We start from the raw sequence: 20,616 nt of genomic DNA on the forward strand, positions 1-20,616 counted from the left end.
TTATGGCTCAATCAAATACAATAAAAGCAGCGGAAAACAATTGTTTAAGATGTAAAAATGTCCATCTTACTTTTCTTCTCAATGCAATGAAGCGAGGATGCGGTGCGCCAGGTCTTCCGGAAGCAGAAAAGGAAGAAAGCACCAGGCCCAGATCGTGTTACACCAGCTGGCCCCCATCTTCACACAGATCTTCAACAGATCGCTGGAGCTGTGCGAAGTCCCTTCATGCTTCAAACGCTCCACCATCATCCCCATCCCAAAGAAATCCAAAACTACAGGACTAAATGACTACAGGCCTGTGGCTCTAACGTCTGTCGTCATGAAGTCATTTGAAAAACTGGTGCTGGCCCACCTGAAGGACATCACTGGGCCCTTGCTGGATCCTCTTCAGTTTGCCTACAGAGCAAACAGGTCTGTGGACGATGCAGTAAACATTGGACTGCATTATGTTCTGCAACACCTAGACAGACTGGGGACTTATGTGAGGATCCTGTTTGTGGACTTCAGCTCGGCCTTCAACACGATCATCCCAAACCTCTTCCTGCCCAAACTAAATCAGCTCTCCGTGCCCACCTCCATCTGTCAGTGGATCAACAGCTTCCTGACAGACAGGCAGCAGCTAGTGAGGCTGGGAAAATACACATCCAGCACCCGTACAATCAGCACCGGAGCTCCCCAGGGCTGCGTTCTCTCCCCACTGCTCTTCTCCCTGTACACCAACGATTGCACATCTAAGGACCTCTGTCAAGCTCCTGAAGTTTGCAGATGACATCACACTCATCGGCCTCATTCAGGACGGTGACGAGTCTGCTTACAGACAGGAGGTTAAAGAGCTGGCTGTCTGGTGCACTCTCAACAACCTGGAGCTTAACACCCTCAAAACAGTGGAGATGATCGTGGACTTCAGGAGAAACCCCCCTGCACTCCCCCCACTCACCATCATGAACAGCCCTGTGACTGCAGTGGAGTCATTCAGGTTCCTGGGAACCACCATCTCTCAGGACCTGAAGTGGAACATTCACATTGACTCCATTGTAAAAAAGGCCCAGCAGAGGTTGTACTTCCTTCACCAGCTGAGGAAGTTTAACCTGCCACAGGAGCTGCTGAAACAGTTCTACTCCACCATCATTGAATCCCTCCTCTGCACTTCAGTAACTGTCTGGTTCAGCTCAGCTTCTAAATCTGACCTCAGAAGACTACAGAGGGTAGTCCGGACTGCTGAGCGAATCATCGGTTCAACTCTCCCTTCTATTCAAGAACTGTACTTATCCAGAGTGAGAAAAAGGGCTGTCAAAATCACTCTGGACCCCACACATCCAGCACACTGCCTCTTTGAACTGTTGCCATCTGGTCGACGCTACAGAGCACTGAGCACTAGAACGACCAGACACAGGACCAGTTTCTTCCCTCAGGCAATCCATCTTATGAACAGCTGATAATAACGGCGAACACACTACACTTTATATTTATATACACATACACTTTATTTATCTAACACACATATTTAGCATACACTTAAATTTTGCACATAATATACCTGTACATACATAACTGCTTTTTGTAATATACCTGCCATAAAATTGTCAATTTGTATATTATCATTCCTTACCGACTTATTTGTATTTTTTGTATTTTATTCTTTTATTTTGTGATTTTTGTTCTATTGCTGTCATTCTGTTGCACTGCGGAGCTTCTGTCACGAAAACAAATTCCTCATAAGTGTAAACATGTGGCAATAAAGCTAATACTTCTGATTCTGATTACACAGCAATGGAAAAGAGATTTGAAACCATATGATGGTACAATGTCTCTCCTCTGTAGACCTATATATAAATTCATTTAACTAGCTGTTTAGTTTGGTATTACTTTAATAAACACACAAATGACATCATCTTGGCAAGCAACTGTGTGTCTCTCTCTCTGTGTGTGTTTAGGTTTCACATTAGAGCAAGCTTCAGTTCTGTCTCTTTATCTGTGGCCACACACACACACACACACACACATAAGAGAGTCCCGCCCACAAACACGCACGAGGAAAAGAAAGAAACGAAACTAAACTGTTTGTACAGTCCCTTTAACAGCGAGCTCCTTGTTCTCCATGCAAATGGCAGATGAACAGGACTCACGCGTGTTCTCCGTCTGCCTCCAGGACCTGCAGGAAACCAGCTGCCCTCGATGTAAACAGAATTCCTCACATGAGACAGACACACACTTACTGGTGGACGTCACTGGAGAACTCCAAAGAAAGAGGTGTCCCCAACATCACAAGCTCCTGGAGGACACCAACCACAAACATCATGACATGGTCTCGGCTGCTACAGAACGAGCGGAGAAACAGGTAAGAGAGAAGCAGGGTCGGTTTAAGTCCAATTGAGTTTTTAATATGCAATGCATAAACAACTGGTTGTGTGGATATGTTTGAGAATAGCCAGTTGCAGTTTGGTTAACAAATGGTATTTAGATGAGGGATTGTTGGTATGGACTTGGTTCCACAACCACAGAGTAGATGTTACTCAAATAAGACTTTGTTAACTCTTCCAAACAAAGACTTAATGATTGAAATCAATGAAAGACGATTACAATAAGAAAGATGATTGTTATTTTTGGCAATACACGTTTGAAGTTAGTCGATTGACTGGTGGGGTGAATATGTTTGGAGAACAGCCAGCTGCAGTTTGATTCACAATCAGGAATTTGGTGAGAGATTGATGTTACGGACTTGGTTCCACTTCTATAAAGCAGATGTTGCTCAAAAAAAACTTTGCTTTTAAAGGGGACATATGATGCTTTTATTTTTTAAGATCAATATTTGGTGTATTTGGTGTTACAGAATATGTTGACATGCTTTAATGTACTGTACATGATATTAGGTCTTCTATGTCCCGACTTTCTCAAACAGATCGTCTTCTACAAAGTCGCTGCTTCTGACAAGTCTGCTCTGATTGGCCAACTGACCCAGTGCATTGTGATTGGCCGAACACCCCAAGCACTCGTCAGAAATATAACGCTGATTCAGAAGTGCCAGATTATAGCAAAGTCGTAGCAAAGTCAGAATCACCTCCTCTCTGCATTACACAAATATTTCCACATAGTGATGTAGAGATGTTCTCCGAACTGCTCTAAGCCACACAGAGATGATTACGCTGGTCCAAAGTCAGATGACCACAGAGTTGAACCGGATTCAGGGACATTTGGAAGGTCTGGAAAAGGAGATCTCAAAGTTGAAGAGAAAGCAGTCCGAGGTGGAGCAGCTTTCACATACTGATGATCACATCTATTTCCTCCAGGTAAAAGCACCACCAGAACTGGAACACACCAAGACACTGTTTGAATAAATGCATTATTACAATCTTGAAACAAAGCTTGCATTATTTATGATCAACAAATGGTATCATCAAAGTCTTTCGGCTAAAGCTGATGTCGTGACTCAAGCTTAGGGCTTGTTATTAGAGGGTTGGTTATTTAATCCCATCACAGAGCAAACCATTTACTACACTACACTTTACTTAAAAAGTGGCCACCAAAATGACTTATTCTTAATCTGTTGTAGATCTCTTCTTCCCTCTCCTGATTATCTTCAAAACTTGTAGGAGGTCCAATCCCGCTGGCCGACTTCTAATGACTTCCAAAGCCTGACGACTAACCCCCAGTTTTCATTTGGAGAAGTGATCAAGTCCCTCACCTCATTAACAGCACATATAAAGGACATTTGGAGACTGGAAACAACCAGGATATTCTCAGCAGGTAAAAAAAGTTGTGTTTGATGAACAAATTTGGTCCACAAATGTGATTGCCTTAAAAAAAAAAATGTAGTTTAAAGTATAAGACCCATTTGTTACACTAATGTCATACAAGAACTAGACCATCCAAGAGTGGTTTACTGATGGATTGATACAAACCTTAAAGGTATATGATAGGGAAAAAATATGAAATTGTATGAAAAAATGCATTTCAATGCTTGTGCATTCTCACTCAAATGTTTTGCATGACCCAAAATAAACTTTGCATTTCCTCACAAACCTCCATGGAAAATGTAAAGGAAATGCAAAGGTTTTGTTAAGTGACCTCGAGGTTTATCAGAGGAACCAAAAAGCACTGAAACAGGATTTTCCCTCTAATCTCATATATTCTCCATCTCCATGACACTTTAGTAAATTGGAGGACAAATCTTACCTACAGAGTTTAACTCCAACCCTAACCAAACACCTGAAAAACCGAACCAAAGTGTTTACTAGAAATGTATAAGCAGGTGTATTTGATTAGGGTTGGGGCTTAACACTGCAGCCTTCGAAGGCCTGAGGGTCTTGCTTTAGGAAAGGGGTCTCCAAACTTACCCCTGGGAGGCCGGTGTCCTGTACAGTTTATCTACACCCCTAATTAAACACACCTGAACACGCAAGGTCTTACCAGACACTCTAGAAACTTCCAGGCAGGCCAGCTGAAGCTTAACCCAGGGCCGAGTTTGGAGACCCCTGCCTAATGGACTCTGGAGTACTCCACAGAACACTTGGGATTTACAAAATCCCACGTGTCCAACCTCTTGTGAAAAGGCCCGCAGATTCCCAAATAACCAATTCCAGAGTTTGGGAGCCAAATGCAAAAAAAAAGCTCTTTAGTGGACTTTGCTATCCTAGGAACTACCAAGAGTCCAGAGTTTTGTGACCTTGGGGAGTGTGATGGATTGTAGCGTGGTATAAAACTAGTTATGTACGCAGGAGCTTGACCTTTAAGGGCCTTATAAGAAAGTATTAATATTTAGTAAATGATGTGGAACTTAACAGGTCTTAACCAATCTGTTCTGTCACATCTCATGTCTCTTTAGTGACTGCAGAAAGATCCTCCTGCCACGAGAACCCAAGACAAGGGAGGACTTTTCATTATGAAGTCAAAAGGTACAACATGAAAATCCCAATCCCTTAAGATGTTTAGCCTTAGTACTGGTTTTGTTACCGAAGGATAATTAATTCACATTAAGTTACGTTTTGCATGCTAAGACAACTTACCGAGTTGTGAAGACCCAGGTATGTCTGCATAGACCGGTCTTGGGGTAAAGCTGGGATTTACTTGGGTTTGTATTTTCCCCTTGTTTCTCATTTCCCATCAGTTCTGGTTCCCTCGAGTCTGGACCCAAACACGGCCCTCTGTGAGCTGCAAGAAGCCGGATCACCGCAAGCAGTGGACAGACCCGAGAAAAATAAAACTTGTAGAAAACAAAGACGCATAAGAACAGCCGTAAGGAGAAGAAAATATCTCGTGAGGCGCCAGCAGTCCTAAATAATTAAGGTGGAAATTTGCATCTTGAATCGTAAAGAATAAAAATGTTTTCTTTAAATAAATCATGAAGGGAAATGGCATCATTAGTAGTGCAAAAAAAAAAAAATGTAATCTGGTAGTACAATATTTTTATTTATTTATTTGGTAGCTTGATGTTAAATGGATTATTTTATTTTATTTTTTAAAGGTACTGACATCGTTACACATTGCAAATAAGGGGGTTGCTTTTCAAACACGGTTCAAAACTTTAAAGGTTTCATTAACGGGAATTTAATTCTTGAAGTTCTCCTCCCACAGAACAGGAGACGAATCGAAGAGCGGCTCTTTTATTCACACGTTTTCAAACTTGTTGCACAGGTTTGAGTTCATCCCTGACTCGTGTGGTGGAAGTAAGACAACCCCAAGCTCAATAAACACTTCAACACAGACAAATGTTATCTCAAGGTGCTTTTAATGGTCAGCGGAGAGCCCAAAAGAAACAGATCATGCAGTATCTACAAAAAAATAATAATTCTGAAGAATGAGTGGAGAATTAGTGAGTATAATATACCCAGGACTTACTACAGTTCACAAACCAACGCTTGAAGTCTGGGAAAGCGCTCCTAGTTTGACATGCTTGCCAGATATTTAGTCACAGATGAGGTTTCGCTCAATGGAGCTGAAGAGAATATCTGCAACTAAAATCTGTCGATCATCCAATCATTCATCAGGTTATGAACACAATAACACAGCGTCTGCTTGTTTTCTCAATGAGCTTATGAACTCAGGCTTATTTTCCTATTCACAAACTCTTAAGTCCAGAGTAGGGGAACCGAAGCAGGTGATTTTAACATCAAACCTAAAGTAACGGTTCAGTAAAGTCAGATTTGAGCTTGAGACGGAGGCGTTAGAGACTCTAAACCCTACAGAATAACATCGTAAAGCACTCAATTCATCCCATGTGACTGGAAAGGAGCCTGTGGACCATTGAATTATTTACAAATATACATCATTCAGTTCCTTCACAATACCTCTCAGAAATTGCAATGAAGTTGATTGGTTTACAATGCCCAATTTCACTTTATTTGAAGCGTTTTTTGGTTCGAGGGAAATCAAATCGCGTCGAAGAGTATCTTGAACCAATTTCCCGATTAAAGTGCACATGGATGAGGGATGAGAGGGGGACGCGGGGTTAAAGAGAGATAGACACAGAGAAAAGAGCATCACTCTCCGGATCGACAGCAAGCCCTGAAGCCGCACTGCAGATTCTGACACCCGCTGGCCGTATCAGCATGAGGACCTGCAGAACCAGAGACAGTCATGTTTAGCTTTCAATTCATGCGCTGGAATCAACCCAGAAATAAAGCATACATCTAGAGCTGGAGTGGAGGGTCGTGGACACAGGAATAAACAGAAAACATGCTACATCTAGATAATAAAATGCAACTCAGCAATAAACTCCCATGCAATGCAATGCAAAGACAGAGTTCATAACAACCCACCCTTTACTTACCAAGATCCCGTCATACTTGGGACTTCATATGTGGATTTGTGTGCATTACAGTCATTTACATTCAGCAGACCGTTTCATACATTAATTACATTCATGTAACAAGGATTCACAAATGTTTTTATCAGCCAAGCACATTTAAGAATAAATATTAGGGATTTTAAGAGTATATATACACACACACACACACATACATATACATACATTCATACATATACTCGCGCACTCATATTTAAAAAAAAAAGACTTAAATATTATATTATTAATATTAATAGTATCTCAGATTTTGCCATTTTAGTAAGTAAAACTTTGATTTTGACTTCTTTGAAATAAAAAAATGCTCAATGAAAAATGTTACTATATTAATATAGTAATCTAAAAAATTTATATTAAAATAAAAAAATTTACATTTTTTTTTTTTTTAATAAAACATTACCTGGTCACTTTCTAACTTTTACTATTAACTATAAACTGCAACTTCTGCTTTAACTACCTTACTATTAAAAACCCGAAAATTAAGAGTTTTTTTTAAGAGTAGGATTAAAGGATCTAAAATATTGTCATGCAGAATAATATTAACATATGCTTCATAAATACTAATAATTAAGTTATATACTAGTAATATGCATGCCAATAAGCAACTAGTTAATAATGAGAATCTGGTCCTTAAGTTAAGGTGTTACTCATTATTAATATTCCTAGGTTGTCAGAAAGCCAGCAGCTCAGTTTAGACATTGTGTGTTGTGTGAGTGTGTGTTACCGTTGATGTTATCGCAGTAGTAAAAGTGCTCGATGTTGAGGGAGGGGCAAACGGACACCAGCTCCTGAAGCCCCGCCCCCGTGATGAGCAGACAGCCGGACAGATTGAGATGCAGCAGCAGAGGAAGTCCTCCACGCTGAGACAGACACCTGCAACACACACACACCTTCAGACACCGTCTTGATCACATTTAATATCACTGTATAAATAAAGGAACACATTTAATAGCATATTTGCATTCTCTGACGTATCGGATTTGTTTAAAGAATCAAGACATTTCTCCGGTATTTCCACTGACTCCTGAAACGGTGGCATTATGATGAGAAATCACTTACGAGAGAGCACTTATTTCGTACCTCAGGCCGAGATCTGTGATCTGATAGCATCCAGACAGGCTGAGGAACCGGAGTGCCCGATAGGCTCCTGATTGGTCAGTCCTGTTGTGACGCTCAGGGCAAGGTTCACCCTCAAACGAGCATTTAGTCCGAAACTCAACACTGCCCCCGGTGGCCTGGAGGTCACAGTGTGCTTCTCTCATAGTCCAGAGCGCCGTGTCAGATGTGCAGCAGGTCGAGTGACCACAGAGGGCCTCGCCCATAGAGCCGTACCGCCAGGGGGAGGAGCTAATACCAGTCCTGAAGCTCCGCCTCTGGCTCCTCCCACAGCAGCATGAATCGCCGCCTCCCTTTGGCTCTAAAATGCAGCCACGCCCGTTTTCCTGTACGGACACACCCCCTCGTCTTCTCCAATCGGCCGCATCCTCGATGTCAGCGAGTTTTGCCGGGTCGAGAACCCAGACGTGGGCGGGGCCACAGCCGGAGCCACGCCCACCAGGTCTCCGCTTGAAAATGAGATCCTGGCAACTGCGTCCCATTGGTGGGAGGGAACACTCGTCCTGGAATCTGATGGGAGAAGGCGGGGCTTTCAGCAGCTTGGCTCTACGATCCGGGCTGGGCGATGTCAAGTCGCCCAATCCCAGCGACAGGATCTTCAGTGTGCGGTCCGTGATTTTGTCGCATCCCGAAAGATCCAGCCGCTCCAGAGTACGACACACACCGAACTCCGCCCAGCTGGGGAAAAAAAAACGGAAAGTTTTAATATTCATTATTTCAAAGGAACAGTGTTGGGAAGGTTACTCTGGAAATGTTATGGGTGTCTCATATTTTAAAGCATCGCTCCACAAATGGGTTCGATAAAATCAGGGAGCCATTCTAACAAATACACATGAAAATAATAAATCAGAAGAAGAGCCGACCTGTCGAAGGCCGAGTCGGAGACGTCCGTCTGCGTGAGATCCAGGTGAGTCAGGTTTGGGCACAAACTGAGGATCTGTCGCACCTGGAACGACAAATCAGGGCATTTATCTACCTATTTATTTAAATGGCATTACAGCATCTAGGAATACATAAACATATAATAATAATACATATCTATACACACACACACACACACACACACACACACTTATTTTCTTATCAAATGAAAATAACTTTAAATAGTTCACTGAAGTATATTAACTATATTTCCGAAAAATATAACAATATAATTAATCCAGTATAATATATAAGAATTACATTTAATAATAATAATTTACAAAAACACAATATAATATCTATATTTCCTAAAAATATAGTAGTAGAATACATATAAAAGAATATAAAATGTAATAAATAAATTATATAATTCACATATAAAATGTTTTTAAAAAGTATTAATTCATTATAGTAATAAAAAATAATTAAAAAAATAATAAAAGCAGGAAATATCCTTAAGTCAGCTATTTTACAAAAACAATATAATAACGATATTTCTTAAAAATACAGTAATAGAATATAACATTTAATTTAATAATTATATTATATAATTCACAGATTAAGTATTAATTCATTCTATTAATAAATAATAATAAAAAATAATAAAAAAATAAAAGCGGGAAAATAGTCCGTTATCTTTCAAAAAGGTTTCATAATAGTATAATAGTGTAATAGTTCCTAGACATAAAATATAAGTAATATATTATTTTATAATAATAATGATGATTAGATTAGATTGCAGGTCACAAATTAAACCTTTTTTTGGGAATAAAAAAACATCTATAAACTAAATGTAATAATAAAGTATAACATTTAAAAGGACTAGTAAATATGGTTAACAGTTAAAGTTCTCCTACAAAAACAATGAAATATCACCATCACGTTAGCTCACAGATTACACCTTTATAATAACTGAACCATTATAAAACACTCATGAAACAAGCAGAACAATGTGTGTGTAAATTGCTGGTACACTTTCGGATTCATGAAAAGGTTTGTATTTAGGAAATGTCAGAAGTGCACGCTGAACAAACGAGGCGTGCCCCGTTGGGTGTTGTTCCTGGTGACCTCATGACCCCGCGGTCTGACATCAGAGGTACACACCATCTTACTGGAGACGGTGGAGCTGTAGGCCAGACTGAGCGAGCGCACGGAGCGACCGACGGAGGGCAGCAGGGTCTGGATCATCCCGTCCAGCAGCCTCTTCTCTCTCTGAACCGCACGGATGTCTGGAGACTCGTCCTCGTCCGCCGTCTCTGAACACACACAGAGGAACACACGGATGAGCTGCGGCCCCAGAGGATCATGGGAAGGAAAGCTCTGAGACTCACCTGATTCATCCACGTCTGCGTCCTCGTCCCACTCCTGATAGGCTCGTCCCTCGTCCTGAAGACTCTTCACCCAATCCTCGTCCGGCTCCTGGTCCGAGTCGCCCGGGGGTCCGCAGTAATAATCCCCTGCACACAGATCACATGCATCCCATAATGCAACATCATCTTTCTCATTTAAACTGGATTGAGAATGTTAAACAACTCGCATTATATTTATTTGAGCCTAGGCTATATATCTAGCACTAACTATTCTTAAAAAAATTATAATAATAAATAAAAAACATGCCCTTTTTAGACATGCACTCCATTTATTTCCAAACTCCTTGTTTTCTAAAAAAAAAAAATAAACTAGCTTTCCTAATCTTTTTTGTATTATATTTATTTGTTTACATTTATTATACAATTATCAAAAGCAAAACAAAAGTCTTCTAACAGTAACTTGATGTATTCTTTTATTCTATTTTAATAAAAAGTTTTCTTTTTATTCATTATATAATACAATAAGCTGATTGAGACGTCTTAGAGCACTTGCATATTGCTCTTTTTGTTAAAATCGTCTGCTAAATTACTAAATTTAAATGTGATAATGTATTCAATTCATTAAAGTTTTAGAATTCTGAAAGTATTTGTTATAGTTGTTTTTAATAACTTTCCAATTGTGTAATATGTTTAGGAAACACTGCTCTAAATAACTAACAGATCCAGGTGTGGTCACAAGAGGGCGACAAAGTGACAAAACTGAAATTTACAATATTTATGTTCTGTTTATTTATTTATTATCAGGTTACTGGTCTTATTGCTGAATAATGATGCATTTAATTACAATAATTTTGCTAAACACTGAGATCAAAATTATTAAAAATCACAGACTTTTTTAAAATGCTGTATCATTTCATGCCAAAAAATAAAAGTTGAAAATACAATGATCACTACAAAATTAATATATCACAAATCAATCTAACATAATATTAAAGTTCTTACAAAATAACTACAAAAAAAAAGTGTTATGCGATTTAAAAAATTAAGAAATATAAATTTAATTATGCATATTAAAGTTTATACATATATTTGAATAAATGTATAATATTTAATATCAATGACTCACTGACTTCAAAAGCGTCATGCATCTAATAAGCTTTTTAAAAAATATGTTTAACAGGTATTTTATGTATTTAAATATATATTTTTTTTATTATCTATATATAAATATATATTTATTCAAATAATAAACTTAAAATATGTTGCGCTCCCCTGGCTCTCACTGTGCGGTGTATAGATCAGATCAGATCTTGTCTGCGCTCCTGGTGTTCAGTGATGGAGCAGACAGGTGTAACGCACCTCGAGCCCAGCGGACGGGGTACAGATGTCTCCACAGGGATCCGGTCTTCACCACCTGAGACCAGACGCTGCACACCTGAGCGCAGCGACACAGATCCTCGGGTCCCAGGAGCCTGAAGATGCGCAGCAGCAGTTCCTGCGGCAGCACGGACACCGACGCAGACGCAGACGCTCGCCCGCCGCCCCGCTCTGAGGAACACAACACACAGCACAGATCACACCAGGGGAATTCAGACTTACTTCAGTGTGAAACACATTGAGAAATCAGAGAGGAACTCAAACATCCCATCAGTAACAGCACAGCAGGACCAACTCTGACCCTGGAGCACTAAACCAGTCAGGAGACTCAGATTTACTGAGGTCTGGTGTGTGAGGAGGACAATATTACAACAGCTGGAAACTGAGGGAGCAACAAACATCTGAATATTGAGAAAATCATCTTTAAAATTGTTCAAATGAAGTTCTTTGCAATGCATATTACTAATCAAACATTGAGTTTTGATATATTTACAGTAGGAGATTTACTGGAACATGATCTGTACTTAATATCCTAATGATTTTTGGCATAAAAGAAACATTCACAATTATGACCCATAAAATGTATTTCTACAAATACACCCCAGACTCGAGACTGCTTCTGTGCTCCAGAGACACTTACATTCAGACAAACATGTGTCACAGTGAGGACCACTGATGTTAGGACCGCGGGATTTAGGGAAAGAAAATGTCATTTCTAAGTTTTCTTAAAAAAAAAAAACATATACATATACACAGACACTTGTTTTAATAATTCCAATATTATAAAATACACTTTTATTATTAAATAATATATAATATTTAATTACAAATAAAAAAAACATTTATACAAAGTGGCATGTTTTTATTATTATTATTATTATTTCTAGTTTTACTGCACAATTATGGTAAAAATCATAATTATGATCCTTGTCAAAACTGAAATTGTCATTATATCTAATCATTTCTTTTAGAAACATGCATTTATCTGTATTAAATATTTTGTGATCACACAATAACAGTCACACCCTGAGAATAACAACATTATTACTACTAATAACACTAACTATTATTATAATTATTAGTGTTGTTGTTTTACTAAATTAAATATTCAACAAAATAAGAAACGTTACCAAACACTACAAATAATTACTATAGGTCTATATAAAAAATAGATTATTAAAATAAAATGATTGTTATTATACATTTAGTTATTTTGCAGACGCTTCTCTCCAAATACACAGCAGAACTGTTATAATAATAAAGACTATAATATCCTGATATCTCTTCAGTAGTCGAAGCTCTCTGGTGGATGTTTGTGATTGTGTGACGGAGCTGACGGAGTAAGAGCAGGATCTACTGTCTGTCATCGCTCACAGAGGAGGATGTGCGCTCACCGTCCTCGCTCTTCTCGTGGTGGGAGTACTTGAAGACCTTGTGCAGCTCCTCGGCGTGACTCCAGAGGTTCAGGTCCTTCAGCAGATCTGCAGCGGAGCTCCAGTGCTGGAGCATCACCTGACGCTTGATCGCCTTCAGCTCCTCGTACGAGAAGTACTCCATCAGCATGGGCTGGTACACCTGACACACACACACACACACACACACACGTCAGACACACACACCACTGCAGGCTCCTGTCCAACACTGGCGCAAGAACACAGGAAAAACTAACATCATTTCATCATAAAACACTTCTGCTTTGCACTTCTTAATAGTATTACGTTTATTTCTTGGTAATGCACATTTGACAGTAAAGCACTTGGGAGGCATGCAAAATGTACTTCAACAACAGTAATGTGCAAACGATATTTATATGAACAAAAAACAAAAATTTTTATATATATATATATATATATATATATATATATATATATATATATATATATATATATATATATATATATATATATATACACACACACACTACTCAAATGCACCAAGTCTGGAGTAATGATGCTGTAAATTCAGCTTTGATCACAGAAATAAATACTGGTTTAATAGATATTCACATAGAAAACAGATGGTTTCAATTTTAATAATATTTGAGATTTTCAGTTTATTTTTGATCAAATAAATGCAATCTTTGTCAGCAGGAGAGAGACAATAAAAACAAAAAAATTTTTTAATGTTGCCGACCCAAACTTTGGAAAGCTGGTGTATATTTTAGAAATAATTAAAAATTAAAACAATTAAAATATAACACTTCTCTCTGGTATTAAATACAAACATGATTAATATATTTGTAATAAAAGGCTCCTTATTTTTGCTGAAAATTTAATGAATTAATTAATAATTGATTGCTTTTAATATAAAATAAATTCATAGTGACAAAGCTAACAGAATTGTAGGATATGCCTTTAATATTATAGTATATAGCAAATATTATTTAAAAAATAAATAAATAAACAAGGATTCAGCTTACAGAATCATATAAAGACCTATGAAGTATTATTAGTTGAATCTCAGGAGATACTTTAAAATTAAAGAACAAAATAATGAAAAAAATTGAAATCCAAACAAATAAATAAAAAAATAAAAAATAAATGAAAATCGAAACAAATAAAACAAAAAATAAAAATCTAAACAAATAACAAAAAATGTAATTATTGAAAATCCAAACAAATAAAAAATAAAAAACAAATAAAATAAAGAAAATAAATAAATGAGAATCGAAACATAAAACAACAAAACAATTCAAATAAATAAAAATCCAAACAAATAAAACAAAAAAATAAAAAATAAAATTAAAAAAAAAAAAATAAAAATAAAATAAAAATCCAAACAAACAAAAATAAATCCTGACCAGCTGATATAACTGAGCGATGTAGGAAGTGTTGTGTGTGTGAGCGCGTGTGAAGCAGTGATGTTAATGAGAGCAGAGCTGCTGTGTGTGTGTGTGTGTGTGTGTGTGTGTGTGTGTGTGTGTGTGTGTGTCTGTGTGTGTGTCTGTGTGTGTATCTCAGTCTCACCTCCTCTTCCTCCTTCATGTGAGGAAGGAAGTCCTGTGTGAAGGCCTCCAGTCTCTCCTTCAGCTGCTGTGTGTAGTTCAGCTGCTCGTACTCGCTCTGAAACACACTCATTACTGAATAAACCAGACACACAGCCCTGATGAGATCTGCTCTTATTCTACGCTGCTGTTCACTGACACTCGATCTCTTCACTCTTAACATTTCCGGACAGGAACTCAGAGCAGGATTTCCCAATGCCCTGTAAATAACCCAGTGGAAAATTCCCAAAATTTGGCAAGTTTGGCCTTTTAATTACTTACAAAATAGTAATAATAAATTACAGCATTTTATCTTGTCGCCCAACTTAAAATATACATAATTTAATTTCTTATAATAATTTATATGTTTATCCATTATTATTTTTTAAGCTTTTCTCTGGCCATTTAAAATAAATGACTAAACTTTGTGTTTCTGACTTATTTTTTATTAATGTGTTATTTTAGCATTATCAAGTCTTTGAAATACTGCATCAGTTTTTATTTTTATATCTGTCATTTTATTTAAAATTTTAATTTTAATATTAGTTTTTTTTTTTTAAATGGTTGTATAGTAAACAGTAAAACTTTGATTAACATACATAAAGAATTAAACATCTAGCGAACTGAATAAATAGATTTAAATCAATTAAAATTAAAAAACATACACTAAATCAATAAAAGCTTGATTTAAACCAACAAATAAAAACAGAAAATAAAAATAATCCTAAATAAATAAAGAACTAAATGTAAAAAAAATAATTGAATACAATATTTGTTTAAATGTTTATATTTGAAAATAAAAATACAAACCAGACTAAAAAAATAAAGAATAAAACATTAAATATAACTTATTGGATAAATGGATTAAATAAATACAATGGATAATTAAAAGATAAAAACTACATAAAATTATGAAAAGAAATTGACAATTGATTTTTTTTTTAAATATCTTTTTTATATACATACTTTAAGTTTGCTATTTTAGTACAGCAGGTTAAATTAACTAACTACTAACCTTGGCCAAAATAAAACAAGTAAAAATAGATAAATAAAAATTAACTACATAAAAAAAAACTAAAAAAAACAATTGACAAAAACATATTTCCTAAATACATCTAATGTAGTTTTTGTACATATTTATGTCAGCTTTAGTTTATTTTATTATACCATAATCTAATGACAAGGAGAATTATTTCCTTGCCACGTTTTCTTTTATACTTTATTCTATTTCAAGTAACCGTTTTTTTTTTTTTTTTTATGGATTTAGCTTTAACTAACTATAATACAAGAGCCTGGAGCACAAAAGCAGTCTGAAGTCTCTGGGGTATATTTATAGAAATAGACAAAAATACACTGTATGGCTCAAAATCATACATTTTTTCTTTTATGCTAAAAATCATGAGGATATTAAGTAAAGATCATGTTCCATGAAGATATTTTGTAAAAAATTCCTACAGTAAATATATGAAAACTTTTTGATTAGTAATATGCATAGCTAAGACCTTAATTTGAACAACTTTAAAGATGATTTTCTCAATATTCAGATTTTTTTGCTCCCTCAGATTCCAGATTTACTAATAGTTGTGTCTCAGACAAATATTGTCCTCCGAACAAACCAGACATCAATGGAGAGCTTGTTTATCAGTTTAAATGACTGGCTTCGTGCTCCAGGTTTCACATAAACAGTGAGAAGTGCGTAAACAAGGTCTGACCACTGAACACACACACACACACACACACACCTTGACGCCGCGCAGCCCCTTCTCGAACAGCGACAGCATCTCCGAGAGCTTGTTATCGGCGTGCACGTGATACACGGTCTGACTGCGCTCCTGCAGCAGCTCCATGATGCACTCGTTCTCGATCTGCTCGTGCATCTTGAACTCCTGAAACGTGGCCAGGAGCGACTGCAGGAACGAGCGCAAGTCCCTGATGTTGGAGAAGTTAGTGTTGGACAGCTGTGGAGGAGAGGAACACACCAAACACAGCAATGAAGCATCTCTCATCCGTCTCAGAGAAAACAGGATCCAGTGAGCCGTACAGACTCGGGACTGTGAACCTGATGCATTTTTTTTTAGACACATAAAAATGTCTGTGTTTGTAGGACGGCGGTCCCTGATCGTGTGTGTGTGTGTGTGTGTGTGTAGCATCTAAACGATTGAGAAGATCAGCGTTACACTGCTATCAGAGGAGCATTAGTGTTATATTACACTCAGTCATGAGTTCAGAGACAGTCAACACTGCAGCTGTGTGTGTGTGTGTGTGTGTGTGTGGAGTCATCTTACACAATCAGGATGTGTGTGTGTGTCTCAGTGCAGGTTTCAAAGCTACACACACTCCATGCAAAACTTGTTCAATGTCGTACATATTCATCTGCAGAGCATAAACTACATTTAAAGTGCTTCAATCTCGAAAAAAATGATATTTGTAGACCACACAGACTGAATGTGGCGTATTTCACATCTGTGTTACATATTAATACACAGATTACAAGGTTCATATTGTGTCAGTAAATCAATAAATCGATCGAAAAGAAAGATTTCAGTATATTTCAACACGCAACACTTTCAGACACTGCGTAGTTCCGTGTGTCACGTGGGTTACGAGGAGTTTGGAGTGTTTATATTCGTGCTAGTCAATACAAAACACTTGTTTTAAAGATCTGAGATCAGAAATGGGCTTTAAATGCAACCGTATGCGAGTTATGATGATTATATGGCATTTGATAACGTGTTTTGAACAGATCTGAGATCAGAGATTCTTATTAAACTCTCATAGCTTCTGTCTATGGATACGAATGTGCTAAACTGTGCATAATATGTATAAATAACGATGAAATAAAGAGTTTGTGCTGATCTGAGATCAGACGGTTGTCAGACATACACATTAAACTCTGATGTCGGTGTATTAGCCGTCTTGCTAACGATTAGCGCTCCTCAAACACACCTTTTAACGACTTTAAAAACTCCCTCAGTGGGTAAAATAACAGATTAACGGATCAGACTCTAACCTTCTCGCTGTAGAGCCCCACCAAGTGCTTCATGCGCCAGTGAGGCCCGGTAAAAACATCCACCTCGTCGGGAAACGGAGACATCGCGCCTCCATTAGCTCCCACCGCGGACTGAGCGCGGGAAGCCAGATCCGGCGGGAAATATCCCTCCTCAGACGAACAACGACACAATCATCAAATAAATACAAATAAAACACAAACATAAAACAAAATAAACCGACATTAAACAAAGTCATCAAATAATTAAATAAATACAAATAGAATATATAATAAAATAAACCAACATTAAACACAGTCATCAAATAAATACAATTATAAAATTAAATAAACCGACATTAAACAAAGTCATCAAATAAATATAAATAAAATAAAGCGAAATTAAACAAAGTCAAAAAATAAATACTAATAATATAAAAATATAAAATAAAATAATCCGAAATAATCATAAATAAAATCCCATCACACAGAGGAAAGCAACAACAGCATAAACAAAATATCAAAATATATGTAATATTTAAAATAAACATCCTCCTCTGACCATTTTTAGTCAAATTAAAATCACAGACGTCAAATGATTAATCGTGACTAATCACATCCAAAATAAGTTTTTGTTTATATAATATATGATTGTATTGTATTATGCGCGCGCACATACAGTATACATTTTGAAAATATTTGCATGTATATATTTATATTTATATAATGTATTTTCTCATATATAAACAGCATATATTTTACATTTATGCATTATAAATATGCACAGTACACCCACATACATTATGTAAACAAAAACATGTATTTTTGATGCAATTAATCTTGATTAATCGTTTGACAGCACCATTATAATAATTATTATTTTTTTATCATTTATTTTTCCCCCCGTTTTGATTTCTCAAGTTTTAGTCATTTTTGTTGTTTTTGTCATTAATTAATTTTATTTGAGTTATTTTAGTACAAGAAGCTAAAATTTTCTTATTTTCTGAATGAAAATAAGAAATGTTCCCTTGAAATAAAGCGTTTATATTTATGGTTTAAGTCGTTTTATTGAACTATAATAACCATGAAATGTTTTAGAACAGTTAATATAAACAAAACTCTCCACAACATACAAAATATATATAAATTAACAACAACAACAAAAAGTTTTAAAAAATCATTATACAATAAGAAAAATCTTTATGCCTACCTGTGCCATAAAATATTTATTCATAAAGTGTGACAATGCAAATCATTGTTTTTGTTGTTGTTTTTACTTTTATTGTTTAAAAAAATTATTTACCTTGTGTATAATGGGTGATAAACAAAGGCGAATTCAGCGGACTCTGAAAGCACTTGGCAACCCGGATGACGTCATTACGTCTTCGTGCACATTGACGTGTCCGAGAGGAACTGACACGCGTGCGCGCCATTAAATCACGCACAAATGCGTACAAACATTATATTAAATAACGGGTGTACAACACAAAATGGAACAACAGTCAAGACATGTTGAACGTTACTTTGTGTAAAATAAAATGTTTCTTTTCATTTCCATTATTTTAGTATGAACTGACTGCAAATGTAGCATAGTGTATTAAACTAAATGAGAAAAAAACAGAAAAAAGAGAATTTTAAACTTTAAATTTTAAATGTTTTACTTTATTTGCCTGTCAAATGTCGAGAGCGCATAATTGTGCGCGAAAGTACATTCATATAAAGCGCGAGCCTGAATCTCTCTGCTCGCGCGCTCTCAGACACACGTTGCTCTTGTAAGAATTTTCTCTGGGCTCGCTCAGAGTGGGACTGCACATAAAACGTGTTCAGTGCAATCGCGAATCTCTCCTCTACGCATAAAGTAAGCGTGTTTGTGCTTAGAATGCGTCCCGTGGGTTCGCGAATAGCCAAATACTCTTCTCTTCCATTTCTTTTTCTTTGCTCTTGGCATAAACCATAGACATATAAATACCTAGACGCCTCATTGGCCGCTTTGAGCCGCCATGTTAGTGAGGGCAAGAATGCCTTAAAACAAATGAAAGAAAACGGGGGAGCTGCGGTTTTTACTGAATAAAAACACGATAACGTTCACATTTATCAACCGATTTCAGAGGTTTGTGATCTACGTGCAGTTAAAAAAAACACTGCCTCCAGTTATTTAGTTAGGTTTGGAAAATTATTAATTGAAAGCTGACATTTGTCTCACTTGTTGATTTTTTTTCGGTTTACAAATCTGTTAATTTAGTATAACTGTGACATATTCATGTAATGTAATTTGAATGTACATTACATGATATGTAGTTGTTTTATTGCTTTCTCTGTGTTCAATCCCAACATTTTTCTTTCTGTTTCTCTCTTTCTTGTGTCTCAGGTCAGAACACAGCTCATTCCCTTTGAAATACTGGGATAAAATCTAAATAATATCTTTAAACACTAATAATTTACTACCGTTGAGAAAATGTAATAAAACAAGTAAATACAAATCAAAAAGTGACACACTTGTAGTCTGCTTTACATTGTGATTGCACTATAGCCTACAGATTACCTCCACAACAAATAATAACACATGTAACTGACGAGGCTATGGATCCAGTAAAAAAAAATGCACTGATAAAGTGCACAGCAGAAATATAGTAAAAGTGTTATGTTATATTAAAAAGTATATGTATTAGAACTGCAAAATAAAGTGAATAATATGAAAAGCGAGTACAAAAGTACAATAACATACCGGCACGTGATATAATAGATTTAAAACAGCATAACATTATATGTATAATATGAATAATACCATAATAAATAACTGAACAACAATAGGTTAATAATAGCAAGAATAATATGTAATATCAAGGGTGGAATAATACAGAATAGACAAAAAATAAGAATAAATAAAGAGTAAAATAAAAAAAGATTGAAATGTAATTTTAAAATACTATTTGTGTAATAATTATTAATCAAATTAAGACAACTAATGACACAACACAAAAAAAAATTGTGGACACGAGTTCCAAATTGTGTTTAATTAATGAGCTCTTTAAGTATAATATATACATGTACACACACACACACACACACACACACACACACATATATATATATGAAATAGAAAATTCTCTGAATCAATCTCAGC

The 20,616-nt window shown here is 36.4% G+C and overlaps 2 protein-coding genes across 6 annotated transcripts in view; one reads left to right on the forward strand and one right to left on the reverse strand.

The window, feature by feature from the left end:
• Positions 1 to 5,701, forward strand: part of ftr92 (finTRIM family, member 92) — a 72,817-nt gene extending 67,116 nt beyond the window's left edge. The window contains exons 5-7 of one of the 5 annotated variants that reach the window (XR_008182678.1): positions 4,823 to 4,892; positions 5,105 to 5,283; positions 5,572 to 5,701. Coding sequence is in view for 3 of the 5 variants with exons in the window: in XM_052594788.1 (XP_052450748.1) it covers positions 3,591 to 3,744; positions 4,823 to 4,892; positions 5,105 to 5,147 (267 nt within the window). In the remaining 2 variants the exon portion in view is untranslated. Of the gene's footprint in view, positions 1 to 3,590; positions 3,745 to 4,822; positions 4,893 to 5,104; positions 5,337 to 5,571 lie in introns of those variants that run through there. The other 4 variants (XM_052594788.1, XR_008182679.1, XM_052594787.1 and 1 more) reach the window with 4 other exon arrangements.
• A 7-nt stretch (positions 5,702 to 5,708) lies between these two features.
• Positions 5,709 to 18,813, reverse strand: LOC128011954 (F-box/LRR-repeat protein 5). Its single transcript, XM_052594765.1, has 12 exons — positions 18,796 to 18,813; positions 17,517 to 17,663; positions 16,249 to 16,464; positions 14,490 to 14,585; positions 12,918 to 13,098; positions 11,506 to 11,694; positions 10,168 to 10,293; positions 9,941 to 10,092; positions 8,779 to 8,861; positions 7,880 to 8,593; positions 7,524 to 7,672; positions 5,709 to 6,553 (listed from the first exon to the last, which is right to left on the reverse strand). Exons 2-12 carry the CDS (start codon positions 17,598 to 17,600, stop codon positions 6,477 to 6,479), a joined length of 2,067 nt encoding a protein of 688 aa, XP_052450725.1. The 5' UTR covers positions 17,601 to 17,663; positions 18,796 to 18,813; the 3' UTR covers positions 5,709 to 6,476.
• Between the last annotated feature and the right edge of the window lie 1,803 nt (positions 18,814 to 20,616).

Source organism: Carassius gibelio, chromosome B23 (genome assembly GCF_023724105.1).
Source record: "Carassius gibelio isolate Cgi1373 ecotype wild population from Czech Republic chromosome B23, carGib1.2-hapl.c, whole genome shotgun sequence".
Taxonomy (NCBI): Eukaryota; Metazoa; Chordata; class Actinopteri; order Cypriniformes; family Cyprinidae; genus Carassius; species Carassius gibelio.